At 51.8% G+C, this 19,016-nt stretch overlaps 1 protein-coding gene across 47 annotated transcripts in view; it reads left to right on the top strand.

The window, feature by feature from the left end:
- Window positions 1-19,016, top strand: part of PCBP3 (poly(rC) binding protein 3) — a 63,915-nt gene that overhangs the window by 37,694 nt on the left and 7,205 nt on the right. For 11 of the 47 annotated variants that reach the window (XM_030017797.2, XM_041124594.1, XM_030017764.2 and 8 more), the window contains 6 exons: window positions 1,003-1,146; window positions 4,135-4,176; window positions 8,447-8,525; window positions 9,303-9,362; window positions 12,407-12,459; window positions 15,370-15,539. In XM_030017797.2, coding sequence (XP_029873657.1) covers window positions 1,003-1,146; window positions 4,135-4,176; window positions 8,447-8,525; window positions 9,303-9,362; window positions 12,407-12,459; window positions 15,370-15,539 — 548 coding nt within the window. Of the gene's footprint in view, window positions 1-1,002; window positions 1,161-4,134; window positions 4,177-8,446; window positions 8,526-9,302; window positions 9,363-12,406; window positions 12,460-15,369; window positions 15,540-17,331; window positions 18,272-19,016 lie in introns of those variants that run through there. The other 36 variants (XM_030017765.1, XM_030017763.1, XM_030017782.2 and 33 more) reach the window with 29 other exon arrangements.

Genomic DNA, 19,016 nt, shown 5'->3' with positions numbered 1-19,016 from the left:
TCAGGCCGCAGCAGGGAGGGTTGAGATGTCCTGGCCAGCTGGAGCAGGGCTGCCCTGGGTCACGCTGCTGCAGGAGGAGGGCTGGGCACAGTGCCTCTGCTGCTGGTGTCTGGCTGGCTGCTCACAAGGACTGCCACCACCATGCAGCTCTAGCATAAGATCTCTGGAAACTCTGATGTTGCCGTCTGAGAGGGATTTCCAGCCTCTTGCTCCTCCAGAGCTCAGCACTCTGGCCAAAGTGATCACTGCCACTTGTCCCACCAGGGCATGGGAGGTCTTGACCACAATGAAGGTGCTTTGCAGTATCCACGGCACAGTCAACCATGTCCCAACTTGGATGCCGATAGACCAAACCAAGTCCTGAAGGTGATGCTGTTCCAGCAGTGAGGAAGATGAGAGGGCTCAAAGACCTTGAGAATCGTGCTGGGTTGCTCAGACAGGCTGCTCGCTCCTCCTGATGCCTGTGCTCACAATGCCATATCACAGCTCCTGGTGCTTGGCAGGGCTGTATGACTCTGGGGCGGGCTGTCAACATGCAAGAGCTCTCAGGCTGCAAAGAAAGCCACTGCATGAGGAGGCTCCTGGCAGCCAGGGATTAAAAGCCTGGTCCGTGGGTGTACCTACCCATCTTGCTACTTGAGGGTTTCCTTGGCGTGTTTTGAGGAGGGTGCTCTGTTCCAGCATCAGGCTCAAGTCTAGACCAGATGGCACGGTTTGTGGAGACCACAGTGAAGGCGAGGGAGTCAGTGGAGGTCCAGGAAGCGATTTAGGGGCCCATGCCCTGGCAGGGGATCTCCCATACCCCAGGTTGTCCTTGTTGTCCATTAAACACCGATTTCCCCTGTGTCCTCCTGTCCAGAAACGCGGTTTGCCTGGTGCGGGTGTTGCTGGCAGCGGCCCCGGGGGCCGTGCTCCGTCGGGTGCTTTCTAACGCTCTTTTTGCCGCCGTTTCAGGAAAGCTGTTCTAATGTTCTCTCTCCCTCTCCTTGTCCCTTTTCCTAGTCCCCACCAAAAGGTGCCACCATTCCCTACCGCCCAAAGCCCGCCTCCACCCCTGTCATTTTTGCAGGTGGTCAGGTAAGAGCCGACCCGCTTGCAGCCTCCACTGCCAACCTCAGCCTTTTACTGCAGCACCAGCCGCTGCCCGTTAGTGCACTCAGGTTTCTTGCCTTCTGACTTGCATGGTGTCATCCCATCCGTTGCGTGCCTTGGCAGATGGACTGAAAGCTCTTTGCAGAACCGCTGGCAGTTTGCAAGCCCAGGCAGATGGCTTAGCTCCTGCTGTGATGGCTGCTGGAGGATAAGGAAAGGGCCAGCCTGGGGAAAGAGGGTGTTAGCACTGCCGGACACTTGTGCACCAAGAAAAGTCTGGAGTTTGCTTCATTAGACGCAAATTCAGTATTTGCCAACCGTTAGCAGTGTGAAGGAGAAAATGAGAAAAGCCTCATTGAACAAGAGGCCGTGCCCATGCTCCCACAGTGGCTGCAAGTGTTTATCTTCTGGCATCTCTAGTCCAATTAAAAATAACTTTGCATAGTTGTAATTGATCTGAGATAGGAAGGGCTCATCCCAGCCACTCCAGGACTGTGCTGAGCCTCTGTTCAGGGCAGTCTCCATGAAAGAGTCATCCCCATCACTGGTGCTGCTTCCCCCCAAAATGCCATAACCTCTGCTGCAGATCTGGGTCTCAGCTCTGCCCATGGGAGAGCCTGCATTGCATTGCCTTCGGTGACGTTGCGCAATGCTTGGTCTGCAAGCTTGCAGTCACAATGTGGTATTTCTAGTGACCCGTGGGAAGCAATGGCAGATTTTTTCTTTGCAGGATAACCATAGCATGCATGTGCCACGGGAGCTGGTGGTTGTTCTGCAAACACAAATCAGCTCCCGCGGCACATGATTTACAGAACAAGAGCAGTTGAGCAGGTGGCTGCTTTTAAAAAGGGGACTTGAACCATTGCTTTTTCTACCTCATCTACTTATCTTGCCTGGTGACCAAGGACCTGCCTGTAGATGCCACCATGCCGTGGTCCACCAGTATCTAGCAGGAGAGGTACTTTCCCAGGAGCGCCAGCAGCCAGGTAGAGCCAGCATCATGAAGCTACAGCTAATGCCACCCAGAGCAGCTCCACATGAGTTATTTTGTTTTTCCCCAGCCATAATAAATAGCAGAAGGACAAACTAAGGATGGGAGCAAAGCCCAGAGCACAGGCTATTTCAGGCAGTGTGCTGAATTAGCATCTCTTAGTCATTGCCAGCATCAGCAGGAGTGTGTCGTTTGGTCTGAGCAGCCGTCCTGGAAAAGAGCTTTGAGTCCAGCTGCTTGGTGAACTTGTCTTCTCAAAAGGGAGAGTAAGATGGAGGTAGTGTTTTGCCTGCTGGTGAATGGTTGATGTCTTGCACAGAAGTGACGTGGGAAGAAGCAACTGTCTCTGAAATGAGAGCTCTTCCCTGCAGCCCCTGAGGGAGCACTGGCAAGCCCCTTGGCTCTGCCTGAAGGGTGGCATGGGGTGGGTTGTCAGAGGACAGCAGGTGACAGGGCTGCGAGGTGCTTGGGGTGGGTTGAACGTGCATGAGCTCAGCAGGCTGAGGGACACGGTGGCTGATGGCAACTGCCAAAAGGATCAGCCCTATCATCCATGTGCAATGTCAGCCTCTGCAGAAAGCTGGGGGTCACACAGATGGGTGCTGTCAGAGTTGGGTTGCATCTGTCCAAGACACCTTCCTGCCTTTAATTAGCTTTTTCTAATCAATTTTTCTAATAAAAAAACCAACAACCAAATTAAACAACCAGGAAAGACTGAACATTTTAGAGCTGCCTCTGCCACATGCCCACAGGCAAACCAGTCCCCATCATGCTGGGATGCCAGCAGGCGCTGGGACTGCGTGGGGCTTTGCCTCCTTCCTCCAGGATTTCGGGGGGTTTCCTCACACAAAGCGCTTTGCTGTTTGCAAATGATGTGGCAAATTTGCAGGAGGTTCAGAGAGGTTTTTTTTCTTTTTCTTGACTATCTTTACTCTCCCTTTTTAAAGTGTTATCCATCTCTTTTGCCATTTCTTTCAGAATCATGTGAATAATGTGTCAACCAGTGAGATACATTTTGCTAGCTCGTTAAGTCCTAAATATTGGGCTCTCTAGTGTCTGGCTCTGTACCCACAGCAGTGCTTATTTTCAGGTTATTTACAAAAGAGAAAGGATTGCTACAAACAATGAGAAAAGCACTAAACAATTTGCCTAGCAGACATCTGCATGGGTTTGTCAACTATAGCTAGTGAAAGGCGTTGCAGTGCAGGCACCATGTCCCTGAGCCCTCGCCATGCTTGCTGACACATCAGCACCGTGCTACCCAGCTGGCTTTCTGCACGGCAATGCCTTTGCCCCCAGCAGAGCACTGGAATATACTGGGTAGATATAAAGCATGTTAAGAGTTGTGCACCTGAAAATACAGAGAGACTCTCTGCACTGTCTTGCTTTCTAGGATCACGTTTAGGTGCAAAGGGCAGCAGTGATGTTACCGTGCATTCGCTACACAGATAATTCTGGTTTGATGAATATCTTTTGTACAGTGAAGCCCAGTTGTCCCACTCCATGCAATTCTGGCACCTTTAAAGAGCCGTTTCCTTCCTTTTGAAAAAGCCAAACTAAGCCCAAGCCCTTCAAGTTAGGTAGTTCAGCATGATCTGGCTTTCATCAGAGGGGTACGTCTCCCTCCCACCCCAAGCACTCGCTGCCCCAGTGAATTTAATGCAGCACAGGGGGGCTTTTCCTCTGGGCTAGCCAGGTGGGTGCGCGGGGCAACTGCTCGCTGCATGGAAAGTGCTTCCCTCGTCCCCTCCAACCTCAAAATAAAGCCAGTTAAGTCAAAATTCAAGATACTGCACCCCACTTTCACTATCAGCTGAGCGAGGGGAGAGGTGTGCCAGTGGCATAATGCTCAGCTCCCCATGCTTGGTTATTTGGGGGTAGCACGGTGTCCCAGGCAGAGCGGGGGGGGGGGGCTGAGCTTCTCTTCAGCCCCTGCATTCACAGCACGTTAGGCAGAAAGGAGCAAAGCCCAGGGATGGCAGTTCCTGCTGAGACATGGGTCTTTGCCGCCGCCTCCTGCCAGCCCTAATAACGTTTTTTTTCTTCTGCAGGCCTATACAATTCAGGGACAATACGCTATTCCACACCCGGATGTGAGTTTTACCCTAATTTTTCTTATACCCTTTTATGTCACCTGCATGTTACTGTTAATTCACATAATATTAATATTAGACAATAATATTAATAGCGTATTTTCAAAGTAACTGGCCGTGTATAGTATCTGTAATACCTTGAATAGCCTTTTAACCTATTAGCGCTAAACTTCATTAATTCTGAGGACTTGGCCTGATGCTAAATTGTTTGCATTGTTCAGTGCTATCCCTTTGTTCTGAGACAAACCATACTCTATGCATTTTGTGCCTCAAAATGATCAAAATGTGCAAAGGGGGGGGGGGGGGAAGACTTTCCTCTCTGTTTCCCCCTTGGCCTTAAAATGTTGGTAATCCAAGAGTTTATTTAGGTGCTGAGTGCCTTGGTGGGGTGGGGAGAAGCCAGAACTCCAGCAGTGCATGGTTTCTTGCTTGAAGCCTGGGCAGGGGGAACGAGCCTTTTTGGGGGTCTTCCTCCACATGACTCGGAAGCAGGCACCGAGGTTGGGCAAAACGCTACCCACATCCCCCAGAGGGATGGAGAGGATGGCCACCCACCACGCTGCTGGAATCTCATCTTGCTGAGGGCTCTGCATCTCCCCGCGGAAGCTGGACCCCAGACCAAAGCGGTCACCCTGGGTCTGATGGCTGTCTCACTGGGTTTGGCTCGCTCTTGCCCAGGAGGGGAGCATTGTGGGCACAGACCCCGCTTCGTTTCGTGCTCCTTGGTGCAGAGACAGGTGCCGCTCAGGCTTGCAGCGCAGATGGGGTTTGCTGGTGCTCGGATTCCCCTGCTCATGCCGGGCTCCTGTGCCTGAGGTGGGTCAGGGAGCCACAGCATGTTGGCGGGGGACGTGTAGGGAACATCTGCTGACATGTCTGCGTGTAAAAGTACCAAAAGAAATAGTAAACAAGTCTATTTTAAAGGATTTCTCTATGAAAAGCAGCAGTGAAGCACTGCAATGCCAGCAGCTCCTTGCTGGCAGCAGACAGCTGCTCAGCTTCTGGGGTCATCATGGCTAACGTGCTGGGGAGCTCTTGGAAAAAGCTGGGATTTTCTAAACATGTTTCAGAGGGAATAAAATACCCAGCAAGTCCCACTGCAGAGGCCCCTTCTTGCTGGCACACCTGTGAGTCAAGGGTCCACAGTGGGGGCTGAACACAAAATGCCAGTCTGGGGATGTGGCTTAATTGTAAGTGGTGTGGTCTGGGTGGAAAGCCTTCTCCAGCCATCCCACGCGCAGGAAGAATATGATGTAGCTCAGTGTTCCTCCTTGTGATGGGTGTGTTGGGTATTAAATCATGGGATTGTTTTTTGCATGACTGAGAACAGAGCAAGGCTGTCTGATACCACGAAGGCATGCTCCCTGTGCGAACGGTTAGGAGCCATAGGCTGGATTTTAGGATCTTAGGAACAGTGATTTAACCCAATTTAGTGGAGGCTTTGTCTTTCCATATGTCACCAGTATGCATGTACTTTAAACAGCCTGATGTGATGGTTGCTCAGAAAAATTCTTAATAGTGTGCGCACTTCACTTTTGCTCCCCAAGTGGAATATAAATAAATAAACCTGCGTATTTAGTAAGGATAGATCAATATAGTCTTTGTCCCAGTTTTCCTTTGCAAGTGGTGGTGACAGCTTAATGTTTTCCTTGTTATTATACTCTTCTGTTTGACGTGAATAAAATACATTTAATACATTTGCTGGCTGCACTCTGCCCTACTCCCAGCAAATTTGCTGAGACCTGGAAAAAGTTGTTCGTACAGGGGCCACATGCTCCATCCTTACTCTCATAGCTCTCTTGCAAGGATCGGTCATTTTAAACACTGCTCAGTACAGAAACTAGTCTTGAACATGATTTTAGGGCATTTCCCTTGCTCTCACAGGAGTCTTGTGTTTAGTGGATGCCTTTTGCAGACCTGTGGCTGTGGAGCAGGCAGTATTCTGAATGCCAAAGCTAAAATGAGAGGTCCTGCCTTAATGCTTTTCCCTGGGAAAAACCCACCCAGGTCCACAGGAGTTTTAGCTCACAAAGGGCTTCAGCATTGCCCAGGTACTTGTAAGCCATTCAGGATGTGATGTGTAGCTACCTGCCTTCAGGAAATTTATGTGGGAGATGAAAGGACAGCTGTGGCAGCCGGGAGCTGGGGACGCTTGGGAGTGAAATAAATGTCGAGCGCAGGAAAGCTCCCAAACCGGGGCATTGCTCCTGGGTATGCACGAGGCTGGCAGCTGATGAGATGTAACCAGGCATTGGTGTGGGTGCCTAGTGATGCTCAGCATGGCTGTACATTGGTCCTAGCACTGCTGTCCTGCCCTGTCCTGTCCCTCCCAGCAGCGCTGGTGGGGGAACTCCCCTCTGGTCTGCGGGGAATACCAGAGTTTGAAGAAATGCTCTCAGGGTTTTGCTTTCCGCTTTTACCAGGAAACAGGAGAAGAGGTGTTTCATGCACCACAAGCGTTCACATAGCAGCTTTCACTTTAACATCTAGGCATAACCATCTTCTCCTCTTGTATGCTTTTTTATTGGTGTTATTATGGGTGTTTTCTAAATACCACTATCTGAACTATGTCTTAAAAATATGCTAGATCAGTATTAGAAAGGATTTTGGCGTTTCCCCCCGTCGGGCGAAGCAGGACCCCTGCCCTGGGGCATGGTTGGAGCCCGAGGGGCTCTGCCTTCCGGGTGCTCCTCGGCAGTGCCGGCAAAAAGGCAGGAGGTTTCATCTAGAGTGCTGCCGGTGGGACCAGTTGTAATGAGATGCTCCACAACAGGCTGCAACTGGGTGTAATTTGGTAGAAAACAGAAGAGTTCTTAATTTAAAAAGCAGCAGATGCTGATGTCCCTGCTACCTGCAGGAGCGGTAGTGTGCCTGGTCCTATCTGGAGCTGACTGTGTTTCAGCAGGAACCCGCCGTAGAATGTCTTCAGCTTATTTGCCGTGCTGCACAAGGCGAGATGTGCACATGCCTCTTCTCATGGGGTGGCAAGACCTCTCCCCCGAGCCAGTGGAGGCTGGAAGTCCTCACGCCTCTGCCAGGCAGGGCTCCCTTGGCTACGTCTCCAGGGACTTGCAGGTGTTTCCCCTCCCCACTGCCTCCCTCCAGTCTCTCCCCCGGTGTGCTCAGCCCTCCGGGTCTGCTCTCTCCAGTGCTTCCCCTTAACCACTGCCAGCCAGACCTCCCTGCGCTCCCTCCCCAGCCACGCTGCAGGAGCAAGGAGGTTTTTGAGTATTGTTTCCCCCCAAAACGTGGAAATCTTAACTCCTGCCTCTCCCTCAGTGGGGAGGGGATGGGTGCAATGAGTGGTTTGCGTTTAGGGGATGATGCAATCCTGGCAACCCTCTGAGCACCTGTGAAATTGCTGAGTGGGAGGTGATAAAGACCCTCCCTCCTGCCAAATGCTAGACTTCAGCCCAGTTTCTTTTGTTTTCTTTTGTTTTATTGTGTTGGTTTTTTTAATTTGGAGCAGTGAAACAGAGCACAAAATGTATTCCAAACAAAATCCGCTCTATGCAACCGCTTCCTGATGGGGCACGAAAACCTACCCGGCACAACAAGGGATACAAGGATCTGAAATACCTACTGGTCATGGCTGAAGCCCATACTTCCCTGTACTGCTAAGGGGCTTGTGCTCATAAGGAGCTGACATTGAGAGCCACAGTTTGTCCGTCTCCCAGAGGCGTTTCCCATCGGAGGCGCGGCACAAGAGCGTTTGCTGCAGGGGCAAGCAGTCACGATGCAGCTCCAGCAGCACAAAGAGGTCTTCTGGCTGCTGGCACATGATGGCCACCAGCCTGGCAGTGCCTTTGAGACGGCTCCTCTGCTCTAAAGCTACCCTGAAGTGAGCAGCAGCTTCTGGTCGCAGGTTGTGAAGCCCGGGAGGGGAAGGCAGCGGCTGGAAGCACCGTAGGCAGCAGCCCTGCTGCTGCTGCAGCAGCCAGCCATGCACCGAGGCAGCCGCTTGCTCGCAGCGAAGGAGCTGAACTGTTTGACGAGGGGTGTAAACTAAGAATGGGCTTCTTGCTGGTATCGTACTTCAGACCCTGACCAAGCACTTCTGCAAAAGATTTGGGCTTTATTGCATTTTACCCAGGCCAAGTCCTTCTGCTAATGTTTTTGCCATGTCTCACCATGGCTTCCTGGTTTGGTTTTTTTTTGTTTTCTTTTCTTTTTTTTTCTTCTGTTATAATTTTGTTCTTGATTTTTGGTGTGACTTGTTGTACTCTATGACAATAACCTTCTTAGCTCTAATGTCCCTCCTACCCCTCAGCAGTTGACCAAGCTCCACCAGTTGGCTATGCAGCAAACCCCCTTTACTCCCCTTGGACAGACCACCCCCGCTTTCCCTGGTACGTACCCACACGCCCTTTCTAGATATCCTTCTCTTCTTACCTGTAGAGTTTCTCTCTCTTTCTAAACTCATGCTATTTAATGGAAACAAATAGGGCAAGTAAAACTGAAGTTGCAGTGTCCACGGGGACAGGTTAACAGGGATACTAGATTGATGTTTGGGGGTTACGGTCCTCACGGGTGAGCTCTCAGCCATTAACCATGTACGCCCGGACTGATCCTGCGAAGCCACGCTGACCTTTCTCCCAGTTTTGCTGGCTTTCCCAGCAGAAGCGATAAGTACCAGTCTCCCACCCTTCCCTGCCCAGAGGAGGTAGCATTTCCAGCCGTGCAGTGATCTGGACCTTGGTGGGACATCCCCTCTTTCCCAGGGGGAATGGCTCAGCACCAGCTGGGGATGCTGCCCCGGCACCTGCGGGGAGCGGTGCCGAGCTGGGCAGGATGGCACCCGAGCACCAGGGAGAGCAATGGGAAGGAGCCGCGGCCGTAGGGAGCCACTTTGATGGGAGGACAGCCAGACATAGCGTGGCTCGGCAGCCTCGTTCCCAAGGCTGGCGTGGCAGTTAACGCATTTCATGGTGACCTGGGAAGCAGATAGAGAGAGCGCAGGGGATGGAGATACTTAAAGTACCTTTGCTTACTCGGTGGTCAAAGTGCCGGTTGGAAATGCCTTTTCTGACAGTATGTTCATCATATTTTGAGCTTCCTAGATGAAGTGACATTGCTTATCTCCTCGAAGGCAAAAGCATTAAACCTGTTTCTTCTTTGCTCTTCAGGAGAAAAGCTGCCCTTACATTCCTCCGAAGAAGCTCAAAATCTGATGGGCCAGTCATCAGGTAAAACAAAGCTACAGGGAAATAAGCAGGGTTCTGTTGAAATATATTTCTTAAATAGGACTGTGCCATTGTTGTGCTCCTAGATAAATTGCGGTATTTGTGAAGGCGTCAGGTTTTCTTGGTAAGCAGGGAGAGACCAGGCAGCACTGTGCCTGCTGTTCTCCTTTGTACAGCATGTCAAAAGAAAAGTGCCTGGAGTTTATTGCCTAGTTTTCTGATGTTTGCATATAACCGCCATCTGTGTAATGGAAAGACATCAGAGTCATCACCCTTATTCTTTCATTTAATTTTGCATAAACTTTGCTCAGAAACAGTAGAAAAATGCCTGTAGGAACAGAAATGACATGCAATTTTAGCCATCTCTAAGCCATTCACGGTAAGCTGCATTTTTAGTGGGTCAGGACCCCGAGGAGCCAAAGCATGGCCATAATCTTGGAGAAACTTTGATGTCAAATGTCCCACACATTCATCCATATGTGCCTAACATGCTTGTCTTTTATAACATGCCATTGCTTAGAGGAGTTATCCTGGGGCCTGGAGGCTCATAGGTGATGTGAGCCAGACCTTCCCTGGGAGTACCCAGGGCACATATCTGCTCTGCGGCCAGCCAGGGTACCTCACATGCATGCCTTGAAAGAGTCTGGGGACATCGCCTAACTATGAAAACAAATGTAGCCCAAACAAATAGACCCCACAAGACTATAGCAAACATAGATTTCATGATACCAGCCTGCGCAGCCTTGTTTTCCGCGTGCCCTGCTTTGCCCTTTGCAAAGGCACTAATCCTGCCCTGACCCCCTCACATTACAGCCATGGGGACTGCATGTGCGTATCAGAGAGGGAGGATCTCATATGCTAAAATAAACAGTCTCCAGGTAATGGAGAAGGACTTGGCCATTCCTCGATGGCCATTATGATGCAGGGGTGATGCAGTACTATGGCACCATGTTCTCCAAGGGCTTTCAGCAGCACCTGTGCCATTTGAGCATGGGGTGGGGGGCCCTGTCTATGAATCTGAGGAGTGCAGCCTGCATTTCCAAAGACCCCTGGGTACCTCAGTGCTGCTCTGAGCCCATCTCCAGTGCTGTGCTCCCTTCAGAAGACATGTTCTGCCATACCCACACTGCTATCAAGCTGAGCCTTGTAATGCATGGCTGAGAGATGGGGACACCTGCACCCTCGGGGACGTGTCTTTGTCTTAGGTGCAGTCCATCTGCCCCTAGACTGTGAGAAGGCTTGGTGTGAAAGACAGTCCAGGGCTGGTGAAATGTCTCTTTCAGTGCAGTGTGCTTTAAAGTTAGTGTTAAGCATTGCATGCTGTGTAAAACCTTGGCAGGAGCTGTTTTGTGCAGGCATTAGCACACCCAGCAGGGGTGAAGGAGGGCATAGGGCTGCTGACTGGAGGATTTGCATCCCCATTCCCTGCCTTTCTGTGTGCTCCCGAGTGAAAAACATGGGATAGATACATCATGCCAGCGGGTACCTGGGCAGTGTACCCAGGCATTGCATCTCTGTGAGGGAGGTGCATGTGGGAAAGTGCAGGAAACATGCAAGAGCGAATCGAGGATAGCTGATATTCTCCTTTCTAGGGGTGATTCTCAAATGGGTTTGCAACCTAAAGCTTCATTTTAGTGTTTTAGAAATCTTGCTTTGACAGCGCCAGTACCCAGATAGACATCAGTTCAGACCTGCTGCATTTTAAAACCTGGGCAGCTGTTGCTGGCAAAACTGGTTGGGAGCTCCTCTTCCATGGTGCAGAAGGCCTCAATGGAAATGCAGACCAGAAAAACTTGGCCATTGCTTGGAGGAGTTGCAGTTAAGGCAGTGGCATAGTGCCATGCAGCTTGAGGAAGCCCTGCTGGATTGGGTGACTAGGAATTTGGTGCTGCTGCTGTCTTGTGTTGTAGCAGCTCAGCACTTCCAGTCTCCTTGTGCTTCTTTTCTTTGCACCCCCTTACTCTGCACAAGTGTCTTGGAGTCTTGCACATGCTGCTCTTAAAAGCCTTCCTCGGTAGTTCATATCATATGGATAACATTTTTTTTTGAGGTTACTGCAAATTCCTGTTAGCCACCAGACAGCTTCTGTCTTGCAGATCTGACATAGGACATCCCTGCTTCAGCACTGAGGTGATGTAATATGGAAACCTGTGGGAGAGGCAGACTTCGACCTGGCCTAGGAGCGTTACAGCATGCTGTCCTCTTACCTCTGGAGCTGCACACACAGGGATGCTGGCTCCAGCCTTTACCACCATGGAGGAGAGTGCCCTCCCTGGCCCAGGAGAGGCAGGGAGGAAGCACATTGCTGCCTTCGCTCCTTGCCATGTGATTTTTTAGGGAAGCAGGCTCTAAATCTCCGTACTGTTTGCCTTGCTTTCCATTGGGAGTAAGAGGAACCATCGGTCCTGGGTCCAGCTAGTGTGCATGTCTTAGCAGTCTGGCTTAAATTCAGCATGCAAGCCTGTGGGGCTTTAATTTGCAAAGTACTTTGCAGGCTACCCTGTGCTCGTGCCACCGGATCCCCCAGGGAAACCGGTTTTGGGGTGCCAAGCTGCTGTCGTAACCAAGCGGCTCTGTGCTGCTGTGTCCAGAGAGGGCTGGAGGGTGCGTGGACAGCCCTCCTGCTGGCAGGCTGTCTGCCTCTAGGGTTGGGTTTCCCAGCCAGCAGGCTGTCTGCTGCTGTGTGGAGGAGGCCTTTGTGGGAAGGTGCTTTTCCCACCACTCTCCGGTGATGCTGCAACCTTGCACTAGAATGCAGCCTCCTGTGAAGCCATTCCCAGTAGGAGGATGGAGGGTGGGAAGCGAGGTACTCATGGGGTAGCACCTGCGAGGCCAGCTTGAGGGATGCAGGGGAAGGTGTCACCCAGCTCCAGCAGAGTCAGGTAGCAACCATCTTCCTCCTCCTTGTACCAAAATGTGTGATCCCATTCCCCTCCCGGCCCCGGAGCAGGATGCAGCCTTTGCAGTGTTGACTGTTGCGGGAAAGCAGCGGAGCTCCACCGCGCTGCCTCTGCAAGCTATAACCATTTTCCCTTGCATATGCCCAGGTTTGGATGCCAGTCCCCCGGCCAGTACTCATGAACTCACCATTCCCAATGATGTAAGTAAATCCAAGTGTTTCCTCAGCATGTGTGTGTGTGTATACACATATATATATGTGTGTGTATGTGTATATATATATACACATATATATACCCCAACCCCATGTGCAGTCTGTTGGGGATCAGCCTGCAGCATAAAGCACCCATTGGACTTTACCCCATTGGTAGCTTTCCTAGGTATAATCCTTCTTAATGCTCCTTTTCCCTTTCCAAATGAACTCAGTGCTCATGAAATATGCCCAGTTGACAGCACTGGGAAGGGGAGAGAGCTCCCGAGCCAGCCCTGATTAAACCATAATTGCTTAATCTAGCACTGGCTCAAGCATAGTTACTGGGAGGGTTGGAGAGGAGGTAAGTGTGTGTTTCTAATGCCACAAAGCGTCGCACAAACTTTTGAAGGATGGCGCGTCTCATCTTAGTACTGGTGGCAGTCAGCTTTTGGGTCTTATAGGTGGAGGCATTGTGGTAAAGTGGATGTTGGACTGGGATATTCGCTGGGAGGAGGCTGGAGTCATGCTGGGCATGCGGTGCAAGGAGGATGCTTGGGAATGCTCAGGTGCGAGGAGGTGGGATGGAGAGCCCAACACAGCTGGTACTTGGATCCAAGGGTCTCGCTTCTGGACTCGTCCACCGGTTTCCATGGGTTGATAGCCAGCAGGCGCTCAAATCAGAATCAGGGCAAGTGGAGGGATGACTTCCAGTCTTTGTCCCCATCGCCATCACCTACAAGAACCTTCGGCCCATCCTAATCAGGAGTTTCTGGATCGGGTCTGGCAGCTGTTGCTACTTCTTCCTGCTGTTCACCAACACACGGCAGCACAAGGGAAGGGCAGCGAGCCAGCTGCAGCTGCTGGGCACCTCTGCTCCTCCACTTGCGAGGCCTCCTTCCACCCGAGAGATGTGGCAGTACAACAGTTTCTGAGCATCTGTTGGCTTAAACCCTTGGAGATGCTTCACCCCGGGGCCAATCGCCATGGGAGAGCTCTGTGGAGGAGCCTGTGGCAGACAGCGGCAGGGCTGATCCTGGATTTGCTTCTGTCTGTCCAGTGAGGAGCTCCCTCTGGAAGGCTGAAGGGAGCTCTGCAAGTGCTCCTGAGGTTGCAGCAGCCACGTCTGTTGAGCATGGGGAACCGCAGCCCTGGCAGGAATGAGGGCATCTTCAGGAATATCAAGTGACCCCTTGCAAAAGGGCTCACATGGAAGAAAAGGATGCCAGGGAACCTCCCACAGGACCCAGGAGCACTCAGAGCATTCGCTCACCAGAAGCCCGGCTCTCATCAGACCTGCGGAGCATTAAATGTCATCACCTGCATCTTTCTGCGTGCTGAAAAAATGCCTCCTTAGCTCTGCCTCCCGTTGTTTTGAGGGCTTTTAAACACTCACTGCTACCTTCCCTGGAAGCAGAGGGCAGGTTTGGGTTTCTTAAAGCAAAGGGTCTACGGGCGTGTTTTAGCGATGTAGATCAGCTTGGGGTTGTGCTGCAGTTCAAGGAAATCTGATGATATCCATCTTGTTGCTCCTCTGGCTGTCAGGAGAAACTTGAAAGCTGTTCAGCTTGGATGTTGCTGAACATCTGTCTAAATAGTTTGGCTCCTCAGGTCTCCCCAGCAGACTCCCATCTGTAAGGGATTTTCATTTGCTGAAGCATCTCTGAGTTATTTCTGCACCATGAAGACCAGGATGGGAGGCTGTTGGGCTGAACACCCCACTGCAGCCCCCAAGATAGTTGATACCCTTCCAGCGCTGCAGTGAGGTGTATATTCTTGTCCATATGGGACAAACCACTAAGGTAGCCCCATGATCTGATGAAAGGACCAGTGAACATTTGGAGGAGTAGTTGTCTCCACTTCTACAGTGACAGAAATCCAGCAGCTGCCAAGATGAATGTCCCACATATAAAATTCCCAGGTGCAACCTTGGAAAAGAGCTCAAATGCTGATGGCGAAGAAAGGCACGCAGAAACACCTCATGCCTGTGTTGGTAAAGCTGGACATCTCGGTATGTGTTACCAAGCTGCAGAGGTGCTTGAGGGAACCATAGTTTGATGGACAAATGAGCAAGAGCAAAGATGAAGACCATTGAGGAAATCCAAGCCAGTGAGGACCATTGAGGAAATTCAAGGGATGGGCAATTGAGGAAACTCAAGCCTCCAGCTGGTTCTAATTTTTCACAAGAGCGTGAAAGACATGATTTTGAGTAGGATTCTCCACTTACGCTGGTGCCACAGCCATGTGGTGCTCTCCTGTCAACAGTGTGCATGCTGGCGAGCCCTTGCATTGCACCAAAATAGCTGAAGGGGGTAACAGAGGCACCAGAGTGTCCCAGCAGGGTAGAATTATGGGATGGGGTGAGCAATGTGAAGCTATCAATGGTGTATGGCTGCACCAGCTGATGAGGTGGCTCTTGGGGTTGGGCTGTCCCCAGGGAAGGCAGTGGGCTTGTTTTCTTCTAGTAATGCACCCCGTATAACCACCTTCAGGTTCACTGTGATTGGCAAGGGGATAAGTGCGGAGCACAGTCTGAAACATGAATCATTCCCATCTTTGTAAAACAATGACCAATTATTAGACCATGAAAATTATTATTACTGAAATGAGCCTGGTATAACACCTCACCCTTCTTGAAGCCCTATGAGATGCTGGGCATTGTGTGCGGATAATTGAAATTTGCCCCCTTGAGGAGCAGAGCAGGGCAGGCTGCTGGACATGTCCTGGGAGGACTGTGCTTACATGCACGTGGGATTCACCCCCAGGTTGTCCCTCTCCTGTTTTCATGAGCATTAAGGTCACTCATGCCCCAGGGCAGAGGGAGGAAGGCTTCTGGCCAGCGCCGTGCAGTTGTGCTCGCGTCCCGCTGGTGACTGCCAGAGCTGCCGCTTCTCAGACGTTCCCTCCATGCTTTTTTTCTAGCTAATAGGCTGCATAATCGGACGCCAAGGGACCAAAATCAATGAAATTCGGCAGATGTCGGGAGCGCAGATCAAAATCGCCAACGCCACGGAAGGGTCATCGGAGCGCCAAATTACCATCACAGGAACCCCTGCAAACATCAGCCTCGCGCAGTACCTCATCAACGCCAGGTGAGACCCCCCCGCCGACCTCCGCCGCCTCCTACCACAGCCGAACCCGTCCTGCCAGCGTGGTGGGAGCAGCACTCGCTCCCGGCACCGCGGGCCAGGAGGGGATTCCTGAGGCCAGCTGGGATGGATGGTGGCTTGCTGAGACCTCTGAGTGGGGACCAGACGTCACCAGTGGGACCTCTTCCCCCAGCTGGCACTTCGGCTGGGGACTGGGAGCTGCTTTGCTGCCGGCAGAGCAGCCACGGGTTGCGCCGGTCACCTGCCCACCCGCCACCCTCACTTGAGGATTTTGCTCATGGGTGGGCAAAATCACCGCCATCTTTCCCTGCGGATGAAGCAGGGGACAGGGACAGGGACAGCGCTGAACCGGTGGTGGGGAGGCATCATTTGGGACTTGCTCGCTGGGATCCCAGCATCGCTTACTGCCACCTCAGAGCCTCTTCCGTGTGCTTCCAGGCCTCCCAAAGGCTTTCCTCCATCCAATGAAAATAATCACTCCAATAAACGCAAGACATGGGAACGGCCTGATTGCTTCCTTTTCATGCTAAAAAGCTTGGTGCAGCAGGACTTTGCAGGGGCCAGGGGTTCCCAACGCTGCCTCCAGCCGGGGGGCAATACTGCCTGTGCTGTGGGGGACCAGAGGTCTGGCAAGGGACTGTGAGGGGAGTGTATAGGGGAGGTGTAGCTGGAGAAGGGTTGGGGGCCAGCTCCGTGCTGGCAGTGAGCCGTGTCCAGGGCGTTCACACAGACCTGTTTGCCTGCGTCTACGGATTCTTGGATGGGGAGCTTAAGGGGAGGCAGGGTCTTTCACTGGATTTGCGCCCGCCTGGCAGAGCCGTGCAAGCCAAGGCAGTCCACCCGTCCATGCCTTCCGCCGTGGGCAGAGTTGGTGCCGTGCCAACCCACCGCCAGCCCAGGATGTGCGCGGCTGTGGGATGCTGCCGTCAGGGTCCTGAGGATGGGGGGCTGTTGGCGGCGACTCTGACGTTCGTTGGGATGTGGGCTGGGAGCACCAGTGAGGTCTGTATGTGCTTTCTCCTCCTTGCACCCAACCCACCTCAGCCCCAACCTGCAACAGACCTCCACCATCCCATCCTGCCCCGCTGTCCTGTTGCCCACATCCATGGCACCTCTCCAGCCACTCAGGAGAGGAGCGGGGCCAACCCCACACCTGCAGCCATGGCCGGGTGGCTTTCCCTGCAGCTCCTTGCCAATCCCCCCCACCTCTTGAGACAAGAGAGAGAAAGAAAAGAAAAACGAGCAGCTCTTCATTAGTGGGAAGGGCTGGCTGAGGTGCAGCCCGTGCTGTGGCAGAGGCAGAGATGACCTGGCAGGGGGGGAGGATGGGGCATAGCTCAGCCTCTCCCATAGTTTCAAAAACCAGAGCAAAACAAAGAAGCCAGGGGAGCTGGGACAGCTGCCTGTCCTCCGTGGGAGGGATGCTGGTAGAAGTGAAGCCGTGTGCTGGGATGTCTTCTGCCAGCACCCCTGGTGGGTGGCACCTCTGCCACCATGCGGTGCCAGGGATGGGCATTACCTGGCAGCAGTGAGGAGAGGGGAAGGCAGCCAGCCATTGAGCTGTCTCTATGCTCCAGCCCACTGTGCCCTCCACAGGGACCCCCAAGGCCCATAAGCTCAAGCCACCCGGGGATGCTCTGCCCCCTGTCTGAGCAGGCCATAGGCAAGAGGAGGAGCGCTGCCCTGCAGGGTCTTCGTTTTCTTTTCTGCTCCGGTTATTAAGCGCTTGTTTTTGTCTCCCCCCCACCCCTCTCTCTGCCCCTGTCTATTCTAGGCTGACGTCTGAGGTCACTGGAATGGGCGCACTCTAATTTCCACCCACCATCCTCCACTCCGCACCACCCGACCCTCTCCAGCCACCGGCACTCCACCCAGCCTGTACTGCCTGTACATTTACCGTCTTCCCTTTGCCTCCACAGATACTCTTTTCTTTACTAACGAATATATATATATATATATAAATACACACACATATGCACACACTGGAACGTTTCTTTAAGAGCTCCTTACTGTGCTCCTGAGGCTGCTCCCGAACTCTTTGGTTATGGTCCTTGTTTTCAGCGTACGGTGTTATTACTTCATCTGCTTTTAGGGGTGTGGGGAGGGGGGTTGGTTGTTTTCAGCTGGCGAGATTTCAGACGATGACAGGGTCTCTAGTGTCAGCCTAGCGTAGCTACTTACACGTTTGAGTTGACGTTGGCGGTACGTGCTGTAGCCTATGGACATGTGATGCCACCCAGAGCTGTGCGTGCTTCAGAGTACTTACTTTTCTCACCCTTCTTCCTTTGATGCTCCCTCTTCATTCGCTTTGCTTGTCCTGGCTCATCTTTGCGACCTTGCATCCCTGCCCTCAGGGTAAGGCGTAGTTTTCACCCTGTGTTACTTGGGAAGCAGAACATGCGGGAGCCAAACCGACACGCACACACGGGTTCACCTGCAGACTTCTCTCTTTGCAACGTGGCAGGGTCCAGACAAGCCATTTTCATACTAAATTAAGGGAATCACACACATACAAATGGTCCTCTTTTTTAACTAATGAGCAATTGGAAGTGGGAAGAATTCAGCTGTATGGGATTCACACCCCCAGGGGCCTTTGAAAGCACTCTTTTGACAATCCCCACAAGCAAAACTTTTGGACGATAGCTCAGGAAGCTCTGTGAGCCGGCTGTGTTTGTCGTTGTTTGTGTTCAATAAATGTCTGTGCAGCTCTGCTACTGATGGGCTCCGACTGTTCTTCTCCTGGGTCGCCCCTCCATCTCCAGCCCCATCCTTCCCTCTGCATCCTTCCGCACCTTTTTAGCTGCTTGGAGGGAAGGTTGTGGTTGTATACAAAACTTCATCATCATCATCATCATCATCATTATTATTATTATTATTATTATTATCATCATCATTATCATTATCATTATCATCACTATCTTTATATTTTATTTTATTTTATTTTATTTAGAGAAGGTCCCCAGCAGTGATGCAGTTCCTGAGTGATCTAGGCTTTCTTTTTTTAAAAGGGAGGGTACCTGGCTTGCATAATGCTTTGGTTTCCCCTAAGATCAATTTACAAGTTCTAGTATGACAACAAACATCTCTCACCGCCCCCTTGTCTGGACAGATCTGCCATGTCTGTGCCCCACACCCTTCCCAAAGACCCTCTATGCCCAGCCCTGCCTTCTGCTTCCAGGCTTACTTCTCTCTCCTACCTCTCAAACAGGGAAACAAATATATTTTCCATCTGTTAATTTCCTACTGTATAAAATGTATGGTACATGTTTTTCCTGTATTGCAAATGAGGGGATCATGATACACCATGTCCCCAGGCAGCTAAAGCAGCCACATGATAAATTTTTGCACCATACCACATGGGAAATATATTGTTTTTCCAGGTGAGCCCCAAGACTTCATGACCTTTAGTTCTCTTCCTCCCCTAGTGCCAGTAGGCACCGCTGGCAGCCCCACTCCCTT

Source organism: Aquila chrysaetos, chromosome 6, assembly GCF_900496995.4.
Source record: "Aquila chrysaetos chrysaetos chromosome 6, bAquChr1.4, whole genome shotgun sequence".
In the NCBI taxonomy this organism is placed as follows: domain Eukaryota; kingdom Metazoa; phylum Chordata; class Aves; order Accipitriformes; family Accipitridae; genus Aquila; species Aquila chrysaetos.
This window is presented reverse-complemented; position numbering and strand designations above follow the sequence as displayed.